This window comes from Nilaparvata lugens, chromosome 1, assembly GCF_014356525.2.
Source record: "Nilaparvata lugens isolate BPH chromosome 1, ASM1435652v1, whole genome shotgun sequence".
Lineage (NCBI taxonomy): Eukaryota > Metazoa > Arthropoda > Insecta > Hemiptera > Delphacidae > Nilaparvata > Nilaparvata lugens.
In genome coordinates, this window is record NC_052504.1 from 1268546 (window position 1) to 1291221 (window position 22676).

The window sequence follows — 22676 nt, forward strand, 5'->3', positions numbered from 1 at the left end:
TTGACTGGACTGGGACTACGTAGGCCTACACCTGGTCAGGTAAAAGGTACATAGGTTCAAGACATAGTATTATGTTGACCTTCAAAATTCAAAATCTTCAAATCATTATTCCTGGACCAAAAATCAAGAGACGAAGCAGTTACTTTCATAACCTCAAACTTTGGACAAAATCAACTTTTTATCAACATTTTTGGTGAGAAATAGTACAGGCTCAGCCTAGGTTTTCCTTCAATCTCATAATTAGGCCTATATTATGATTGTAGTATTTTGTACAATAAATTAAAAGTAGATCGGCGGATTTGGGAGTATCATAATAGTAATACTGTGAGAATGTTGAAGTAGAATAGAATGGATGCAAGTTACCGTTCAATTAAGTAAAAACATAGGCCTATTGGAGTGGCGAAGATACGGTAGAAGTTTGATAGAAGCAGGTATACATCAAACACACTGAGTAGGTTTGAACTCCTACATAATAACTTAATTTAGGTTTATGCAATTTTTTCAAAAGATATTCAATTTACACTAGCAAAGGAAGTATTTGAGCTCTGGCTTATGTGGTTTCTTACCCTCATAGCCTTAGCCTATGGTTGATAATTACGGTATGATGTTAACGATTGACCTAAATTAGGAATTAAGTAGTAATAAATAGCATAAGTATCAAGTAGGTGCCTACTTTGTTGGGAACTTTATCAAATTAACTGTAGGCCTATTTGATTTGATTCTACAGCTCGTAATTTGGTCTAATTTTTATTCAATATTATTGCAGAACCTCAAAACATAGATACTCACGTTTTTTTCTATTTGGTTTTAAAAGATGTTTTATAATAATTGTTATATTTCACTTCACCAGGCCAATTAAATTATAAATAGTATGTAAAAATGAGTTAAGAAAACAATAAAAATAGTAGATGTGATAGATAGCCTACATGTACAGATAAAATAATTTCAGTTTTTACCATTGAAATAGAGAATAAGATTAAGAAGAGCGAAGTCCGCTATGATGCCACTGCGCTAGTGTAGCTATCAGAAATTTCGGGCAAGAAGTCGGGTATTTGTATTCGCTGTGTAGAAAAAGAGCCTTTTTCAAATGATAATATTTTTTTATCGAAGCAACAAAAAATATTCAAAGTATGGTAGTTTCATGCAGTGCTTATGGATGTACGAATCTGCATGTGCCAGATGAAAATATTTCTTTTCATACATAATTATTTTTATATTTTCATCGGTCATGTTTCATGCAGGCTAAGCCTAGTGCCAAATGATCGTTTCAAGGAATATTGTGCTTAGGTTGATTCATTAGCATATTTGCCAAGTAATAAAATATAAGTCTCGGTAATATTATAATAAATATTTTATTTCCATAGATCCAATATGGTATCATATTCCATTCCATTAATTTGTTCTTATATTGTAATATTTTGTGAACTATGAAAATATTGTATGCTAAATTTGTATTATAAAGAATATTAATTGCTAAAATTGTCTATAAATCCTTCATCATTGCTATTGTTTCATTTTTCCCGTTCTTATAATATGTTTTAATTTATTATCTTATATCAAATAAGGAGTATAGAGTATAGTTAGGTACCTATACTTAAGTTGCAAAACGAATGAGAAACAGTTTTACGAAATATTGTGATAATGGTTAATTTATTATTATTTCCCATCTAATAGAATATACAGTAATATTAGCGATCTATAATAAATGTTTTATTTTCCATATCCTAAATACATGGTAATAGGAAAATATTGTAAAATGAGATTCATTTGCTAATAGAATGGATCAAAATCTGTAGTGACGTAGGTTCACTAAATTAGATGTTTGGTCGAGTTAAAAATAAAGTTCAATGAACAAATCATTGTATCATATGGTAATGGAAATGATGAAAAGTTGAAAAAAATTATATTGAAATCCATGAAGTATGTCGAAAGATATAACGCAATGAAAGTCGATGTTTTCCCATATAAGTCTGTCTGGGCGCCTGACTTCTTGCCCGATATTCAATGGCGACGAAAAATGAAGGAGGCATCATGCTTCCAAACGCTTGATGGTATAGCTTAGTCATCTAACTATATATATCAATGGTTTTTACTGTGGTGTGGCTGTGGATACAAACCGTTGATAAGTAATGCGCATGCGCTGGATCTACAAATTGTATTTACACGCGCGACTAGCCATTAAATTTTAAAATTGCTAATATTATTCTCAAGAGTATGAGCAATGGTCAACGAGAACTAAAATCATACGTGTAGACTTGATTAGACCAAAGTATATCGGAAAATTATATCCAACATCTGTTGGAGAATTATAGTGAGACAGTATTTGATTAACATTGGTGTTGCTATCCATTATTTTTTCATAGTGCTAAATCCTAAACCTGTGCCTAAACAATTTTTCTTCTCTGACTCAATCAGTAGATGTATGTTTCTTTTGGTTCAATCTTAGACCAGTTATAGAATAGACACGGCCAATTGTATATTCATACTAAAAGTCGAAGTCAACATCTACTGCCAAATTCGCCCACCTTGACGTGACAACAGTGACGTTCCGCATCGTATAGACATTGTTGTTAAACATAGCTTGTTTTAATAATAATAATAATAATTTTATTCAGATAATACGTTTTCCAAAGCAGATTATCATTTATTTATGTAATTATTATTCATGGAAATGGTAATCTCATGCGCAGCATATAGGCTAATTGCACTGAAATTGTTATGAAAAAAGTGGAATATCTTTTCATGTGTAAGTTGAAATTTATACACATAAATATTGTAAGTTGTAACTGTTTTAGTATCCTTGGTTATGATGTAAGTGAACTCATTGCAGCACGACAATAAATTAACTTAGTTTTGTAGGCTACCGTACCTTATTATTTTCAAAACACATTATAACTTTGAAGCCGATATCACATAACACATAATAAATTAACATATATCGTTTTTGCCCGTAGCTAGAAATAACCTAAAAACACCATGAATCTGAAATAGACACAATCTGAAAGTTTTCAATACGATGCGTGACGTCACTGTTGTACTTTTTGAAGGAAAAATCCTTCTCTGTGACCAAGTCCCACAGCTGTTATAAAGGGAAATTTTGCAGCTTTTCATTCTGCAAACAGGAAAATTTAGTATAAATTCTTATGGCAGACTGAACCAACAACCATTCAAAATTTCAAAATGGCTTCTTCTACTCAGATTTTGGTTCAGGCAGCTTCAAGTGTGGTCACATCAGAAGCCATGGAAGATGAAGATAGTAATTATTCAGAAACAGAAATTGCTGCATTTTATTCCAGTGACGATTACTTAATTTATGAAAGTGAAGGTGAGAATAGTTCACTCTATCAAACATTTTCATCTCGTGTTCATTATTTTTAGGTTTCACTCCATCAAACATTTTCATCTCGTGTTCATTATTTTTAGGTTATGTGAAATGCATTCTATTTTTTTATTTTGCCAAAGTGAACCAACTACGAATAAGAGTGTTTAATGAAATGTTTATTTTTTATTCATGTTTCAAAAGGTTAGGTTTTGCTTTAAATCTATAGACCTACATAATAAAAAAATTAAAACGTATTTTCACAAATTAATTGTTACAAAATAGTTTGGAGAGTATTTGAATTATCCGGCTGCAATCAGCTGTTTTGCTATAGACCTAATGCCAACAATACAACAGCAAAATATTGAGAATTTCTCTGTTTACTGCGTTAAGTCCTCGACTTGAATAAGTCGAGAACTTCGAACCGGTTTCCGAGTTTTGGAATTGAAGAGTCCAGGACTAAAATAAGCGCTCAGGTCTAAATTGACTTTCTGAGTCACGATTTTATCTTCTGAACTCCGGGGTCTATTAAGTTCTCGACTTATTTGAGTCCAGGACTACATGAGGGAAATTCACAATATTTTGCTGTTGTATTGTTGGCGTTATAGCAAAAACGAAAATAGCTGATTGCAGCGGGATAATTGAAATGAACATGCTCTCCAAACTATTTTGTAAAAATAGTAGGTCTCTTCAAAGCAAAACCTTTGAAAGGTGAATGAATAAAGATTTTATTTTACGTTATGCTATTTTTGATCATTGATCCTAAACAGGGATTTTGGAATATAAATTTCATTAGACTATTGAGTTTGAAAACGTATTTGTTTTGAAAAAAAGAATAGAATAATAATTTACCTTTGTTATAATAATTATTTATTATATTTATTTATCTATAGTTATATTTTATTATTATTATTAATATGTTCAATATGACATTGATTTATAACATTCAGATTTGATTATAAATTCCAAGGTAATACTTGTATTATTTTTCTTGAACATTTTTAGGTTATGTCAGTCGTAAAATAAGGTTAGTTTTTACACATCATAATTCGGATACAATGTTATTCCAAAATGAACTTGCAAACTACAAATTATGAACCTAGATGGACTAATCCAAATAATTTAGGTATTCTATGACATCTATTTGGCTTTTTATCTGCTCCAAAACAATAAATGAATTGTGATTGCTCCGTTAAAACTGCGTGAGGTCTACTGTTCACATAACTACTAGTTTCCAACCCGGTGTCTATTCATAGACTATAGGAGTCGTCTTTAAATAATTTTATGTCGATGATAATTTAGGGCCGTTTTCCGAGCTCGGGATTCAGCTAAGTTCTTGACTTTAAACAGCTGGAGTCAGAAAATTGGCTTTTTGTTTTTATGATGATCTTTATTTCCTCATTTCTATAATTGACGAAATAAAACATTTTCAAATAATTCAAAATGGTCCATTCTCCATTTTATTTTATGCTCAATATTCTAGTTTTTCCAAAATTCAATTCATCCTTCCGGCAATCGCGCTGTTGTAAAAAGTACAACAGTGTCAGTTTTTTCGCTGCACAAAACTATTGAATGGGGTGGTGTCAGTGAATGAGTCACCTGTGCATTCCAAAACTTTCCTTCCATCACTCCACGGAGTTGCAATATCAACCGAGCAATGGTTCAGTCTTTAGGTGCCATTTAGTCGCGACAGTGCATAAGATAGGGAAAGACTGTATACGGGGACTGAAAACGAACCAGTAACACAGAATGGATGGCTTTCTTGATGTATCTTATTGGGCTATGAGATGGTACGGTAATCATCCAAATGTTCACAGGCGTAAAATAGTCCAAGAAGATGGTAAAAGTAATTATAAAATTAATTAATGTTTTGACAGTAAACAGAGTATAAATAACTCTTGGATAATTGGATGTTGTACAAAATACAACACCCGTCTGCTCATGTGATTAAGTCTAGAACCCTAGGTACCCCAGTCGAGGGTTTAAAATCACGCTGTTTTAAGTCCTGGACTTAACGATTTTTGATAAATCCATGACTTAGAAAGAGGCGAGAATCTAATTCAAGTCCTGGACTTATAGCCTTAGTCCTTTACTCAGAAAGCGAAATTATGAACTCAAGGGTCTAACATGATCTCTAAACTCCAGAGTCTATTCAAGTCCTTGACTACGTTAACGCTCTGACTCGGAAAGCCAATTTTCTGACTCCAGAGTTTATGCCAGTTGAAGTCTAGAACTTACCTAAAACCCGAGCTCGGAAACCGGCCCTAAATCAACAAGACTAACAATTCTCATCAATTTACAGATGATGAATACGTCCCAGGAGTAAAGCTCTACGAAGGCCCGGACCTCACCAACTACCGTATGGAAGCTGTGCGGTGTGATCTGGGACAATATGAAACATGTCCTCCTGCCATGTTTGTCAAGCAGCAGAGGAGAGAGTTGGAAAAGGACGTGATGAAGAGGGAGGCTGTTACCCTACACGAGGAGTACCCCACCCGCGTAAGGTGCAGCTTGTGCCTCACGAATTTGGCCACCAGGGTGGCAGTTCCCTGTGGCCATTGGATCGGCTGCATTGATTGCGTTGTGGCATTCATTGAGACGCGCAATTTTTATCAAATTATGACTGATGTCAATGATAAGGGTGTGCCCCTCCCAATCAAATGCCCCCAATGCAACGCTTTGGTGGGCAAATTAATATGGCCACATAAGAGTGCAAGGTAATACTCTCGTCAATTGTCGAGTTTTATATACTTTTCAAGTTGAAAATTTTGGTATTGAGAGAGAGTTATTATTTCGTATTGTATTTCTTCAAAAAGTGAACCAGTTTAACCAGTTCACAAGTTTAAAGCGAAATTTTTCTCATTTGAAATGGTGAATTTCAATTTTCCAGTTGGCGGCCTCTATGTTCAATCATAAACTCATTTTCGAATGAGAATGAAAATTACTAGGTGGAAGACGCGTATTAAAATACTGTATTATAAATTGATGATTCATATTCGCTAACCAGTTTTCTTTTCTTGAAAATATTAGCTTTCCTTCCCTCGCTCCATCTTGTTCCAAATCTTGATATTTGTGATCACCATAAATTTAGTGATTACTTAAATTTTCTCATGTATTATATTATTCTCAGTTAAATTATACCTATTTGTTGACAGAGGTTTATTCTCGAATCAAGTTCATTCACATATTATGAATAATTTTGGTATCAATTTGAAGAATTTCTGATAGAACCTGGAGGTATTGTTGTTAGATTACTGTAATAGAAAAGACCGATATTTGGATCAAAATATAGGCTTTAATTGACAGAATTGAACTCTAGTGATGGAACATGATAAAAAATCTGGTGTGGCGCACTCACACAACTTTCCTTGCCGTTATGAAAATTGATCACCTGACGCTAGTGTTCCCGCGCATCTCAAGTCTACTATTCAAAGATTTGAGCCAGCTGATGACAGGGCAATAACGCTGGAGACACACATGAGGTCTGCTATCTCTTCATAGTGAATGATTTAATAGAATCAACAATAATTTGCAATTGAATAATCACATTTTCTCGAATTTAAAGCTTATTTTCAATTTTAGGTGAAAATGTTACTGGACATTAATTGTAGAGATTTTCATGCTCAATCTACTCCACTTGATTTTTTTTGTTTCAATTGTATCTGAAGCCTGATAATTGGGAACCTATCTGCATTGCTGGGGCGGAGCTCCTGAAATTTTTACAGATATGGGACTTGTGGCAGTTGATAGAGCTTATCGATGACTATTTTAGGTATGAATTTGATCAAAATCGTTGGAGCCGTTTCCGAGAAAATCACGAAAAACCCTGTTTTTGACAGCATTTTAGCCGCCATCTTGAATTGCATTTGATCGAAATTTTTCGTGTCAGATCCTTATAGTGAAAGGACCTTAAGTCCCAAATTTCAAGTTATTCCGTTAATTGGGAGATGAGATATCGTGTACACAGACGCACATACACTCATACACACACACACACACACATACAGACCAATACCCAAAAACCAGTTTTTTGGACTCAGGGGACCTTGAAACGTATAGAAATTTAAAAATTGGGGTACCTTAATTTTTTTCGGAAAGCAATACTTTCCTCACCTATGGTAATAGGGCAAGGAAAGTAAAAATGAGACTCAACAAGAAATAACAAACTATGGTTACTAAGTCAGCTGTATTTATCATGTCATTCTTCCCCCCTACAGGTGCCAGTCTTCGAACGTTCTCTAAAATCTCTCATCGATCTGGAAGTCGTACAAGGACAACCTGAGGATTTACATGAAGAACCTCGACTTCTTGATTTTGTGGATCATGTTTGCTTCGCCTCACAAAGTTCTTCATCCGTGTTTTTTTGCGTTAAGTAGTTTGAAATGAGAGGCCGCAGTATTTGATTCCGTATCTGTTACCAACTTTTCTGGTTTTAATATTTTCGGAAGATCCGTATTTTGATGAACATTAGGTTGCACTTCACTGACCTGTCTTCTCCTTCTCATGGTTTCGAATTCTGTCAATTAAATTGTAATAAAAAAGTATTTAGATCAAAATATATAGGCTTTAATTGACAGAATTGAACTCTAGAGATGGAACATGATAAAATGAGATTTAACGATAAATAACAAACTATATGGTAACTAAGTCAGCTGTATTTATCATGTCAAATACCTTAAAATGAATCTTAAGTCCTTGTACCGCTTGTAACATGTCAAAAATATATTAATGTAATAATACTATGTGCAAATAATGTTTCCTCATAAAATCTTATTGTTTTTTGAATTAGAGTAACAATAATTGTAGCAACAGTGCAATATATAGGTACCGTAACTTGACAAAATTGAGAATCTTCATACTAACTTGTTCTAATAACTTTCAAGTTTTGTTCTTGTTTTATTTAGTTATGTTTTGTTTTAAGGATAAATTGTTTTATTTAGTTCTGTTCAAAAAACTGTATCCCTTCTAATTGTGCACTACTCAACTGGGAAATTTTAGAAATTAATTCTAAATGACTCACGACGTGTTAAATTCACTATGCAATTGAATTTTGTACAAATTGTAACAAACAGTTTCTTTGAGATATGAATCGAGTATTGAATTAGGATAAGGTTATAGATGAGATAGTATTAGAATAAGTTTTGATATACAGTTTGTAAAAATATGATAAAAGTCTTGCAATATTACCCTATTACCAGAAATAGTAATAGTAGTTTTACCAGAAATATACCCAAAAATTATTATTTTCAGTTCCTTGCTTTTGAATTGATTACTGTAATGTTATTTTTAGATTTCAGTGTCTTGTTTTGTTATTTCATAGGCATTTCCAAATATATCAAAATCTAAATTGATTTCAAAGAAGTATTTGTTTTTTTTTATAAATTGAGCACAAAAATATCATTCAGTTTCATTCTCATGAAGCATTTTGAAACGATGCAAACTTTTCATTATTTCTGTGAATATTGTTAGCTTCTGACGATATTTAAGTTGCATTGTAAGCTATTGAGAAAAAATGTTATCATACTCTATGATTTTCTTCTTTTCATATGCATTTCTGTTCCGCATTTACGGCAACAGATTTTCATGACCGGAATGTCCCTCTTCAAAGATTTTTGGGTTTTTATTCTATTTTACATTTTAAGGATAATATGAATTCTATTGACATGTTTGCTGTACCTAGTTGTTCGAACTCACTGCCGGCGCACAAGTTGTTCTTTGCCGGTAGTGCCATTTTGTGAATGGCATAGAATATCTTTATGGCAAATTCATACGTACTCCAATATCATTATATACATCATCTACTTCTGAACATTTTTCTTTAACCTTCCGGTAGTTGCGCCCTACTCAATCACATTGTATTTTGTACAACATCCAATTTTCCAAGTGTTATGTACTCTGTTTACTGTCAAAACATATTAATTAATTGTATAATTACTTTTCCCATGTTCTTGGATTATTTTACGCCTATGAACATTTGGATGATTACCATTTCATAGCCCAATAAGGTACATCAAGCAAAGCCATCAATTCTGTGTTATTGGTTCGTTTACAGTCCCCGTATACAGTCTTTCCCTATCTTATGCACAGTGCGACTTATGCACTGTCGCGACTAAATGGCACCTATAGACTGAACCATTGCTTGGTTTATACTGCAACACAGTGGAGTGATGGGGAGAAAGTTTTGGAATGCATAGGTGACTCATGCACTGACACCACCCCATTCAATAGTTTTGTGCAGCAAAAAAACTGAAACTGTTGTACCTACTTTTTACAACAGCGCGACTGCCGGAAGGTTAAGTTTGTGTATATGTTCCGCATTTACAGCGAAACACTACTTCTTATAGGGCCGGTTTCCGAGCTCGGGATGTAGCTAAGTTCTAGACTTTATCCAGCTTTAAACTCTGGAGTCCGAAAATTAGCTTTTCGAGCCAGGGCGTTAACGTAGTCGAGGACTCAACTAAACTCTGGTTTTAGACTCTGGAGTTCATAATTTTGCTTTTGAGTATAGGACTTGAAATGGATTCTCGTCTCTTTCTTTGATCATACTTTCTACGCCCGTTGACCATAACATTGGAGTGAAATAAAGACTACACACATATGTTAAGTCCACACTAGTTTATTACTAATAATAATATAATAGTAACCAATTTTAATTTCATATTAGTAAGATTTTTTGATAAAATAACTCCGTATTGATATAACATTAGACTAGTCACATAAGAATACTCTAAAAACAAAATAAGGAAACATTTTCTAGAAGTTCTAGAGGAAAGTGACCTCTGGAAGCTGGCAGAATGCACTAATTTTTTGGAATAATTCGTAAATCCTTCATTTCTCAACTTTGGTATTGTCTGAGCTCATAATCTATAGTGAGAACCACATAACAAATAATAGTATTGCAGGGTTGCCAAGTCTCGTATTTCCACCGCCTTCTAGAATAGATAGCATGATTCAAGTTATCCCAGTTTATCTGATAATAAATTTTTGACTATTCAAATGAAATATTTTGGAAGTCTATTATATTTCTACTTGGTCTAGAAACGATTTGGCAACGGTGTGGAGGTAGAGAAGGATACAGCTATTTGCCAAGTATAAAATTGACCCGAGCGAAGTGAGGTCTAAGATTCAAGTCGACGGTTTGATATTTGAAATATACTATTATATGTTGCGCATTTACGGCGAAACGCGGTAATAGATTTTCATGAAATTTGACAGGTATGTTCCTTTTTTAAATGCGCGTCGACATATATACAAGGTTTTTGGAAATTTAGCATTTCAAGGATAATATAAAAGGAAAAAGGAGCCTCCTTCATACGCCAATATTAGAGTGAAAATCGGACAATAGAATTATTCATCATAAATCAGCTGACAAGTGATTACACAGATGTGTGGAGAAGCCAGTCTATTGCTGTATTTACATAAGGTCTATAGTTTCAATCAGGTACTTGTGGATGAGAATACTGCGTGAGGTCTAGTGTTCACAGAACTAATAGTTATGTTTGACAAACAATGTTTGCCCGTGGCCAGTGTGGACGCATCACCAAACAAAATATTTGTAAGTGGGAAGAACAGGTTTTACAGCTGTCAACTCTGAAAATGTTTGGAAAAACAGTGTAATTTTTTATTTGACAAGCAATGATTGTCCAAACTTTTTAAATGTTTGTTCCTGAGCTCCTCAACAAACATGTTTGCCGAACATTTATGTCAAACATTTATTTGTTTAGTGTGGACACGGCTTAAGAATGAATGCTATTTGAACAGTTTATTTTACTTTAGTTTGTAGCGTGAATGTTGATGTTGCGAAACTTTCCCATTATTGAAGAGACATGAAATGTAGTCAAAAATCCACTTTATTTTAATAGAAATTAGCATTTTACAGGAGCATGTTTTCGTGTGTGCTCACACATCATCAGCTGATGTGATCAAGTCTCAATTATGTTTATTTTACAATAATTATTGACTTGAAATTCGGATGAGATTTAGGCAGGATTCGAGTTAAATGCCTGCTCTTCTCCATTCATAGTGTGAAGAATAAAGGTGCGTACAGATATACGTGACTCCAACACGCTCCGATCATGAACGTTACGGGAGATGTTAGTTCTTCACGCGTTCCACTCTTGCTCCCCGGTCGATCATCAATCGATCTGCTCGAGTGACGTTCGATTGCGGAGCAGAGCCAAAGTCTGTACGCACCTTAAGAAGTTTGTAATGTTGAAATTATTTGAATAGGCTAATGTAATTGAAAATATGACATACTATTTTTCCAAGTAATTTCATGAATTTATATCAATTTAAAATGGTATTTTTTATATTACTCGAGATTGAGTATTTTAATTATTACATTTTTAAATTGTTATAAAACGATCAGGCAACGTTGCGGAGCTACAAAAGGATAGCGCTATCTGCTTCGTCGAATGATAGACAAAGATAGCAACACTCAGATACATCCATTATAATAAAGTGAACCTCAACCTCACTATAGTAAATATTCCACAAAATACATATCACTTACTTACGATTGTCTACAGACCTACGCCACTACCTCCGTAAACAAAGCCAAAGTGCATTCTGGTGACGTCAGCACAGGTAGGGCTCCTACACCAATAAAAACACTAGCTGATATATATCAGCTGAAATCAACGAATTTTTATTGGTGTAGGAGCCCTACCTGTGCTGACGTCACACGAATGCACTACGGCTTTGTTTACGGAGGTAGTGCCTACGCATGATAGTTAGGTATAGAATTATTTGATGAAATTGAAAATAAATTTAGAGTCAAGTTAAACAATACATTCTGCCAAACTTCAAAAGAAAACACCCGCTTTCTGTTTTCTGAACAACAATAGAAAACCATTGGTTCTTATGTCTGCGTTCACGCATTTTCAGTCAGTCAATCCGTGAAATCTTCCATAAGACCAACAATATTACATTTTATTCCAAACAGAACAGGAATTCATTGAAAATCAGAGGGTTTCGGATATACAACTAAACATTAGACAATTTTGAAACACCTCGATGATATTGTTATTTAAATTAGATACAAGCGATATTTTCATAATTCTAATTGAATAAAGTACGGTACGGTACATAGTACTTAGCGTACTGGTTATACAAAATACTTAAGACTAGGCAATTGATTTGATACCTTTAGAAAGGCTAGATCGAAAATTTGAATACATAGCTTATATCGTACATAAAAATATTAATCAGTATTATTACTAACTAGTACTACATAAATTCAAAACATCGATTCGAATATCGTACACATTACTTTTGTACTTGCAATAATTGTCCAATTTGTTGAGTTGAAACAATATGATTAGGCCTACATTAAAACAATAAAAGTTCAAAACATGCTAATTACGGCAGTCTCATAGTTCATCTTAATAATGATTAGTAACAGTTCTGAACACTGAATATTTACAGCTCGAATTCTATCCTAATATTATCCAAGAAAATAGTATAGGGCGGTATGCAAGAAAAACCTTTACAGGACAAGCCATCAATTTTCAATGTTAATAAATTTTTACAAACGAGGTCTGAAATTATTATTAGGGGGAGTCTCAGTTCCTCAACATCTCAGGTCTATAGCTCAAGTAGTGTCTATTTTGAGAATTTCTTGAGAAACTTAAACAAGTGGAAAGGTGAGACGTTCTAATTGAAATCTCAAACTTTTATACATACTTTATAGATTCATACAATAAGTACATCATCAAAATTATAGGGAGAGAAAAAATAAGGTAACCTTGTGCTATTCCTCTCCCAAATTTAGATAAGGTTACACATGGTCCGAAAAAGGTTAACTTGAATTACACGTTAAAACCTTCCCGGGTAAGTTATGTATTCTAAATGTATGTCATGTAATAATATTACATATTATGTAATCCTCACCACACTACTTACATAAATAATCGGGACTACTGTATGCAAATTTGTAGATAAAAACAGATAAATTGTATGTTATATGATTACTATAACGTGAGGTCCACGTTATAATGGCAGTGGAGAAAGATAGGAGGAAAACGTTGTCGATCCTCTCTCTTGTCAATGCCTTCTATAGACGGTAGCTGATACAGGTTTATTGATGTAATATTAACCGTTCATCCTCGTTTAAAAAATAAATATTTCATTAAGCAAGAAATTATATTTCATAATGAATTTTAATAATTAACATGAAATATTTTGTTAATCAATTATCAATTCTAAATATTGTTAAAAGACAATTCGGCAACAGAGCAAAGCGAGAAAGAGGTAGCACTATCCGCTTTGTTGAATGATAGACAAGGATAGCAATACCATTGCTAATCGAACACTGCCATTATAAAATTCTGATGTGGCGCACTCACTGGTGACAATAACGATGGATACACACGAGATCTGCTAGGAGAGGAAAGTATTGCTTTCCGAAAAAAATTAAGGTACCCCAATTTCTATACGTTTCAAGGTCCCCTGAGTCCAAAAAAGTGGTTTTTGGGTATTGGTCTGTATGTGTGTGTGTGTGTGTATGTGCGTCTGTGTACACGATATCTCATCTCCTAATTAACGGAATGGCTTGAAATTTGGAACGTAAGGTCCTTACAATATAAGGATCCGACACGAACAATTTTGATCATTTGCGATTCAAGATGGCGGCTAAAATGTCGAAAATGTTGTCAGAAACAGGGTATTTCGCGATTTTCTCGAAAACGGCTCCAACGATTTTGTTTAAAGTTATACCTGTAATAGACATCGATAAGCTCTATCAACTGCCACAAGTCCCATATCCGTAAAAATTTCAGGAGCTCCGCCCCATCTATGCAAAGTTTGATTTTAGATTCTCAATTATCAGGCTTCAGATACAATTTAAACAAAAAAAATGAGTGGAAAAGATTGAGCATGAGAATCTCTTCAATAATTATTAATTTTTAGTAAAATTGTCACCTAAAATTAAAAATAAGCTGGAAATTCGAGAAAATGTGATTATACAATTGCAAACTGTTGATTCTATTAAATGATTTATTCACTATGAAGAGATAGCAGACTTCGTGTGTCTCCAGCGTTATTGCTCTGTCACCAGCTGGCTCAAATCTTTGAATAGTAGACTTGAGATGCGCGGGAACACTAGCGTCAGGTGATCAATTTTCATAACTGCAAGGAAAGTTGTGTGAGTGCGCCACACCAGATTTTTTCTTTCCCAATCATGGGATATGATGAATAAATCATGTGATAAATATAAAAATATGTGTTTTTATCGTAGGTGAATAAGAAATAGTTGGATCTAAGATCTGAAAGCGTTCAACCATCGTTGCTGTATAAAGCCATTTACACACACATCAATTTTTGGATGTACGATATTTTGTCGTCCGTGTAAATTCTATCAGATTAAAGGGAATTTGACAAACATCATCTGTTTGAAATCATCTGTTTAATCTAATTTATAAGGACGGCAAAATACCGTACGAACAAAAATCGATGTGTGTGTGCAGGGCTTCACTATACTACCTTTTTACATTAGGGGTACTTTCAATAATTATCAAGAAATTAAAATAAAAAATCGATGTACGGTACCTTATAAATGAGGAGCTTTACTGTATAAAGCCATCTACGTACACTTCGATTTTTGGACGTACAATTTTTTGTCGTCCTTATAAATTCAGATTAAATGTAACTTGGCAAACTAATTACGTGATTATATATGTTTGTCAAGTTATGTTCAATCTGATAGAGTTAGGACGTAGTCCTTATAAAAATCGTAATCCAAAAATCGACGTGTTTGTAACCAAACTATAGAAATGGAAATAAGAAATCAAAGTACCATCTTTTAAAAATAATTTACTCACAATAGGTTTCAACATTTGAGTGAATTTAAAAAAATATATTTTAAAAAGGGTACCGTACTTGGATTTTTCATTTTCATTTCTTGATAATAATATTATTGAATGTAGCCCTAATAAAAAAGGTAGTATGAATGAACAATCAACGAGAAAAGAATCAGCTGTTTCCCATGTAGTGTGGCAAGAACAACAAAAATTGGGTCAAATTTACTACACAAGACTTGGTACAAGAATTTGGCGAAATATTAAATTTTAAGAATAAATTCCTGAATTTATTCCAACCTATAAGTTCAACACTCTGCAATGTGCGATTGACTGTTACAAAAGATTACAGTGCATCTATTAGCTATTTACATACTTTACACTCTTATCAAACAACTTCAAACTTACTAAATAATTATTATTCTTCTATAGAGAAATTCACTTTCAACTATCAGCATTAGGTAAATGGAAGCAGTGATGTTATTCATAAGGAATGGTGACAGTTGAAAGAGAAAAATTTTGTTTTCACAAATACTGAGTTGAGGTGTGTACATACTTATGCGCCACCAACACGCGCACTTCACAATCAGCTGATGTCATGCCTATTATATCTCTGTATCTTACTGTTTCTGTACAAATACAGATAATCTATAATTATTATGATAAGAAGAATACTATTAAATTATATCTGTTTGATCTGCTCATGAATGTCGTGGGTGCTGCAGTCAAGAGGCCAGCACCATGGTGCATGCTATTTGCAGATGACATCATGCTCTGTGAACCTACCAAAGATCAGTTGGAAGAAAGGCTGGAAAGCTGGAGGAAGACTTTGGAAGAAAGGGGACTGAAAATTAGCCGATAAAAAACAGAGTACATGGTATTGGGAAACAATGATGAGCTACCCTTACAGCTTGAAGGGAACCAACTCCAACCAGTTGCAAGTTTTAAGTACCTGGGTTCAAGTGTACAGAGAGATGGAGGGCTTGATGTGGAAATACAGCATAGAATAAATTGTGGATGGATGAACTGGAGAAAAATGAGTGGTGTTCTTTGAGATAAGAGAGTGAATTGTCAAATGAAGGGAAAAGTGTATAGATCAGTTGTGAGGCCAGTTGTGCTCTAAGGAACAGAAACATGACCCATTTCAAAGAAACATGAAGAAACAAAGAAAGATGGAAGTGACTGAGATGAGAATGTTAAGATGGATGTGTGGGGTTACAAGAAGAGATAAAATAAGAAATGAATTGATCAGAGGCACTGTAAAAGTTGGACCACTGGGAAAGAAAATGCAGGAGACAAGGATGAGGTGGTTTGGGCATGTACAGCGACGGGAGGAGGATTATGTTGGACGAAGAGTGCAGGATTTGGTTTTGGATGGCGTGAGAGGACGAGGTAGACCTAGGATGAGGTGGGCAGATAGAATAGCGGCTGACTTGCGGGAGAGTGGTTGGAGGAGAGAGGAAGCATTGGATAGGGCTTTGTGGAGAGGCAGACTAAGAGGAAGGAATGCCGACCCCATTTAAATGGGATAAGGCACAGCCAAAGAAGAAGAAGAAGATCATTAAATTCTTTCACCTTTCATCCTTCTGTCTCTTTCCTTATTCTTCTTCTCTCGCTCTCTAACATTTATCTTTTTGTGAACTGTTCTGAAAAGTAGTTTGAGCAGCAGTATGCCCTTGAACGATTATGTGGGGAGCTGGACCAACATGGACTACGTCACGCTTATTTTGGTATTTTTCATCCACACATTTCATATGGCCTTATAGTCTGGGGCTGTTCTTCACAAGCACAAGACATTTTCATAATGCAGAAAAGGGCTGTCAGAGTCATCGCCAGGGCGCGGAATCGGGAACATTGTAGAGATATTTATAAAGGTCTTCGCATTCTAACTCTATATTCATTATATATATTGCAATGTTTACTATTTCTGAAAGCGAATCCGAAGAAAATGGAGTTGAGAAATGTAATTCATTCTTATAATACAAGATCAAATCAGAAAATGTAACACGAAGCAGACTGCATAAAACTGATCAAAGTCCCTCGAATGTTGCAATTAAATTGATGAATAGGCTTCCAATTGAGGTGAGGCAACTTAATCACAGGAGGTTCAAACAGATTTTAGAAATATTTCTGAGACCAGATGATGCGTCATTCGTGAATTTCCTATCCCGTACATGTTTAAGACGATTCTATTATTTATTCAAATTCAAATGTATTTCATCAAATTGAAAACAATACAATGAATACAAAGTATGAGTCATAAAAATAATAGATAAGCAAGAAACACATAATAAGATTCCAATCAATACTAATGCCCGGTTGCAGAGTCGTTACATAAAAGCAAGCATAGCTATGTGATACATAGTTTAAAATCACTCACATAAAATAATGTTTGGTCGTTATACAGTCGTTTGCGGAAGCCCATTTAGCTATATCTCGAATTAGCATCGCACATAAGTCACACTGCAGCTCTATTCACTTTTTTTCCGTACATGCTTCTATCCAACCAATGTCTTGGCATCGGAGAACATTTTAATCGACATCACTGTGAACAGACCTAAAAGACCTCACATAAAATTGATAAACAATATGGCGACTCTTGGCTTTTGGCGAGATTTCTCACCATATTTGGTGCCATAGCGATTTGGAGCTTATAAACAACTTGTAAAACGTAGGGAGAGAAAAATAATTTACTTATATACAGATGGTTTTTCGTAAACATCTTTCAAAAAAAGCTATCACAACCTCTAAAATGCATGTGGTGGGAGTAGATATTGGATTTAACAGCACGACTTCGGGCCCATAACTTAAATGACCGTTTTAGCTATTGGAAACATAAATAAACTCTATTTGACGACTCTGCAACGAAATCATGTTTCTAATTGGGCGTTTTCAGTTTTATGGGAGCTATAGTTTACTTTGACATCTGTGCAACGAAAAGTGGAGTTATTTATTTATTATTTATTTCATTGACAATTACAAATCATAATTATAATAAATAATATAATATGTCTTCTCCCAAATTTTCACAAATAAAAGTTTCAAAAAGAATAAGGTTAAGATTTCACTCTCACTTCAAAAAGTCCAATTTCCACTTCAAAACTAATGACTAAACTGAAAATGTTGATATTTATAAACTAATTAAAAACAAAAATATTTCACTCAAATCTCTACAAATTGGAAATTTGTGAGTAAATTTGCAAAATTTTGAGCCAGAAGAGAAACACATATTTTAAACACTATTAGCTACTATAGGTTACTATGGCTACATAAATAAGTTAAATGCCTGATTTTAACTTTGTGACGACTCTGCAACCGGCCATTAGACTCTTAAACTAGAAATAACTAGTTTTCAAACTGACAAAGCCAGCAAAACCCAGGTTTGTGCGTTGACATAGGTACATGGTACTACACTGATAGAGTTTGTAAGGAAAAATGTAAAACACTTTTATGTTCACAAAAAAATGTTACAGAGCGAAAGAAGAAGAAGAAGAAGAAGAAGAAGAAGAAGAAGAAGAAGAAGAAGAAAAGAGACAGAAGGATGATAGGCGAAAGAATATAATAATGTTCTTCCTATCATAATAATTATAGATTATCTGTATTTTTACAGAAACAGTAAGATACAGATATAATAGGCATGACATATCAGCTGATTAAAAGTGAAATGCGCATGTTCGTGGCGCATAAGTCTGTACGCACCTTAATATGCCCTATTTCTACTAGTCAATAAGTAATATTATTGCTTTCAAGACAACACGGTTGCAAGTATAAGACTGTTGGAAACTTACAGAGTGGCTTATAAGAATTTCTTTAAAAAAACAACAATATAATAAATAACTCAAAATGATAGCTTCCAACTCTACATAAGAACTTGCAATAAGACTGTTGGAAACTCACAGAGTGGCTTATAAGTTAATTTCTTAAAAAAACAACAATATAATAAATAACTCAAAATAATAGCTTCCAACTCTACATAAGAATAACTGACTTAGTTGTTAATTACCCTGATACAGAATTAAATAATTTTGAGAAATAAACAAAATTCCATGAATCGAATTAAAAATGATAAACTACGAATTACATATTTTTATTCTATTCAGGGTTTCTTGATTCTTATATTATTGCAACAATAGAGATTTTGCTCTTCGACTTAAAAGTGGCATACTTTGTTGAAAGTAAAATAAATACACAAACAATACCAATTCTATTTCAATAATTATCGCTAGCATTATCACAGTATCTATTAATAGAAAATCATTGTAACTATTATCACAGATAATTTATTTTCAAAGAAGAATAATTAAGAATAAGCTCGGACATCATTATCTATTGTATTGCGTACATTACACACAACTGCTACATTATTTTATACTTATAAGTTATATAAATAATTGCTTTCTATCGACTGTTTGGCATGGGATCAGTTCGGTTGGTGTGTGAAGTGTCACTACTGAAACAAAACATTTAAAAACACCATTAAAAATTTGCTCAATATTGTAAATGAATCAAATCATTTTACACAAAAGTATTTCTTGAAATACATGTAAAGATCTCTCATGCATGGACAAAACACATCGTATTCAGGGGTGGCTGCAGGAAGGCGCTTGGACATGGACACTGTCCTTCCTGTGATTTCGATGAAAATTTAATAATTAATAAGATTCATTATTCCATTTTGTTCCATAAATTAATATTTTATTATTATAGTGAGGACCACGTTATAATGGCAGTGGAGAAATATAGGAGATCAACCACGTTATAATGGCAATGGAGAAATATAGGAGATCAACGTTGCAGATCCTCTTTATTGTCAATGCCTTCTATAGACGGTAGCTGATACAGGTTTATTGATACAACATTAACTGTTGATTCACGTTTAAAATATCAATTATATTTTATTGAGCAAGAAATTATATTTTTCAATAATTTCATAATGAATTTTCATAATTAAGATGAAATATTTTGTTAATTCACCGAGCGAAGTGAGGTCTAAGATTCAACTCGACGGTTTGGCATTTCTCTCAATGTTTAAATGTTTATATGTTGTTTTTGGCAAATAAAATTCATTCATTCATTCAAAAAAAAAAAAAAAAAAAAAAAAAAAAATACCATTGCTATTCAATCACTGCCATTATAACGTGGACCTCACCATAGTAAAAAGTCAAGACAAATGGTATCAACCGTTCAAATTTTCCGCTGCCGCGGGTGAAGCAATACGAACCATGTATCATCTTTGAGCCCAGCAAGCATCAATATGGTTCAACGTGGCAACATTGTATAACGAGTTAATACGGGCTGCAGTGATGGGAACAACTCCAATTGTCCAATTCTGTAGCGGGTCGCCGCCAACCTGTCTCCCACAACTAAGCTCCTCGCAATTTCGATCACAAGCGTCAGTAGATCCCCTGGCAAAATATACCATTGCCGTCAACTAGTCTCCCCGACAGCTGATCTCCCACTGGAACGAAGGAGCTTGATAGTCGCCGACAACCAAGCTCCCCGCCAGCCGATCCCCTGCTGGATATGAGGGGTCTGGATGTCATGATCGTACCCGACAACCAAGCTCCTCTCACGCTAACGACAACCTAGAGTGAGGTCAACGTTATAATGGCAGTGAAGAAAGATAGGAGAAAAACGTTGCCAAGTCTCTCAATTTTGCCACTGATTGTACACAGCTGTTACTCAATTCATCCCATTAAATTTGATCTGATAATAATTATTATTTCCTTGATAAAATAATCAATTTAATGTCTAATTAATCGAGAAAATATATTTTTTTCATAATTTGATTCGAAAATTTGCTTCCATAACTAAGATCAGATTTTTATTTTTACACAAACCTGTAGTGGCGGTTAATTTAAAAAGCTGTGATACACCAATCTGAATTTCAAAACAACAGAAATTAAATTAATTGGTAGGTATTCTATTCCAATTTCTTTTAAAAATGATAGAAAAATAGAAATCCTTTTTAAAATAAGTAATTTCAATGAAAATAACTCTGAAATAACCTTTCAATATTATTTATACCTGGTACGAGTAGGTCTAACCTAAACGTGTAGGCTAACTGAAGCAAGGATGAAAACTATGATGGTTAGTTATCAACTTTTAAAATGTCATTTCAGGTATTTTAATTTGTGTTTCTCATACGGTAATGTCTAAAAATTATTTCATTGTTTCAAAAAATACATTTTAAATTAATTATACGACTTGTGTACCAAAGTATTTTGATAGAATGGAGAAAAAAATGGCGGCAGAGTTACTCTAGTACAGTCACTATCAAAAGTAAAAATAAAATATTCTGGCAAACTGACAACATTGCAAAGCTAGAGAGAGATAGCGCTATCTGTTTTGTTGTATGATAGAAAAGGACAGCAACAGTATTGTCAATCGTACACTGCTATTATAACGTGGACCTCACTATAGATCCCCGACAGCCGATCCCCTATTTGGCATTGAAACCAGCTTGAAGCTGGCGGGGAAGTAATACGATCACAGACACTGTTTCACACATTCTATGAATTCGATTATTAGTGCCGGATTATATAGTAAAATTGATTGCATTACTTATGTAAATTACAATATTGTGGTTAATAAATTTATGCATGTGATTATGCAGATTATTTATTGAGAGAGTACTGACCTGAGTTTAATTGAGGTTCGGTTATTTTGAGCAGTCAGGAGGAGGGATTTCTGTTTTCTCGGTTATTGCACCAAAAGCTGGCTTCTAAAAACAAAAACGGAAGTAGTTATTCCCTATGCAATTCTATTATAATATCTTACGTCACATGGACGGGAAGGGGATTTTTGCAGGCGAGAATGATGTTTGTAGTCGAGGTGTTAGCCGAGACTAGAATTTCATTCGAGCACTGCAAAAGACATTCTCGTCCAAGTAACGTACATTATTTTTTGTCATGATAATCTAAAGAAGAATAATTGAGAAATAGAAAACATTACCTGTTTGTGCTGAAGTTACTACATGCATTCTATAAACATAACCTAGTTTACAAATTCCGAATCAGGAATTTTGCGGAAGTTGACAAAACTTTCACCTGGAGCGCTTTGGTTTTTTTTTGTAGCAGTTTTGCTGTTCCTATTTCGGAGCTAGGAAACATACTCGACAGTAAAGAAAACATATGGTTTCATTACATTAGAGTATGCTGTAATGAGAATCATATGTATATTTGTTCTGCAAACATCTGTTTACCGGCTTGATTTCATGCATGGAAAACAGCTGAGATTGAAAGACTATGAAAAAAATTTGTTACTTCACTCATAATCGTCAACATAGCACATCGTTTAAAAAATGGCATCATATCTTTCACATACACATGGGATGTCCTTTCACAAATCATAGGAAGAACATTTTTACTGGACTGGACACGGACTTTGGTACTCATTTATGTGAGAATCCAGCGTCATTTGGTCAAATTGTCTCTCTGTCATCAGTTTAGGTTGGCCACTAACGGTAAAACATGCATGACACACACATGTTCATCATGCATGTTTTGTCATCAGATACAGGCTTCGGACATGAAATAAACAACCAATAACAATAAATAAAC

General features: G+C 33.9%; 3 protein-coding genes across 9 annotated transcripts in view; 1 reads left to right on the plus strand and 2 right to left on the minus strand.

Annotated features, from left to right (window-relative positions):
* LOC120351137 (gastrula zinc finger protein XlCGF17.1-like) overlaps positions 1–2292 on the minus strand; it is a 34259-nt gene extending 31967 nt beyond the window's left edge. Inside the window, exon 1 of one of the 3 annotated variants that reach the window (XM_039427334.1) lies at positions 2118–2292. In XM_039427334.1, the coding sequence (XP_039283268.1) occupies positions 2118–2137 (20 nt within the window). In that variant the 5' untranslated portion in view covers positions 2138–2292. Of the gene's footprint in view, positions 1–789; positions 957–2117 lie in introns of those variants that run through there. The other 2 variants (XM_039427321.1, XM_039427330.1) reach the window with 2 other exon arrangements.
* A 434-nt stretch (positions 2293–2726) lies between these two features.
* On the plus strand, positions 2727–8673 carry LOC111063943. Of its 3 annotated transcripts, XM_039427347.1 has the most exons (4): positions 3072–3272; positions 3318–3325; positions 5622–6036; positions 7537–8673. In XM_039427347.1, exons 1-4 carry the CDS (start codon positions 3181–3183, stop codon positions 7559–7561), a joined length of 540 nt encoding a protein of 179 aa, XP_039283281.1. In that variant the 5' UTR covers positions 3072–3180; the 3' UTR covers positions 7562–8673. The 3 variants fall into 3 exon arrangements, with proteins under 3 accessions (XP_039283285.1, XP_039283273.1, XP_039283281.1); XM_039427351.1 differs by lacking the exons at positions 3072–3272; positions 3318–3325 and adding an exon at positions 2727–2746; XM_039427339.1 differs by having other exon boundaries at positions 3066–3325.
* Positions 8674–18708: 10035 nt separating this feature from the next.
* LOC111058118 overlaps positions 18709–22676 on the minus strand; it is a 158591-nt gene continuing 154623 nt past the window's right edge. For 2 of the 3 annotated variants that reach the window (XM_039427370.1, XM_039427377.1), the window contains exons 15-16: positions 21755–21838; positions 18709–19564 (exon numbers count right to left, since the gene is read on the minus strand). In XM_039427370.1, the coding sequence (XP_039283304.1) occupies positions 21776–21838 (63 nt within the window). In that variant the 3' untranslated portion in view covers positions 18709–19564; positions 21755–21775. The remainder of the gene's footprint in view (positions 19565–21754; positions 21839–22676) is intronic. The other variant, XM_039427373.1, reaches the window with a different exon arrangement.

What these genes read in the sequence shown, in the direction of transcription:
- LOC111063943 (XM_039427339.1), top strand. Translation starts at nt 3,181, where the DNA reads ATGGCTTCTTCTACTCAGATTTTGGTTCAGGCAGCTTCAAGTGTGGTC. An exon ending in CTTAATTTATGAAAGTGAAG is followed by an intron (nt 3,326 to 5,621) that starts GTGAGAATAGTT and finishes ATCAATTTACAG; the next exon opens with ATGATGAATACGTCCCAGGA. An exon ending in TGGCCACATAAGAGTGCAAG is followed by an intron (nt 6,037 to 7,536) that starts GTAATACTCTCG and finishes TCCCCCCTACAG; the next exon opens with GTGCCAGTCTTCGAACGTTC.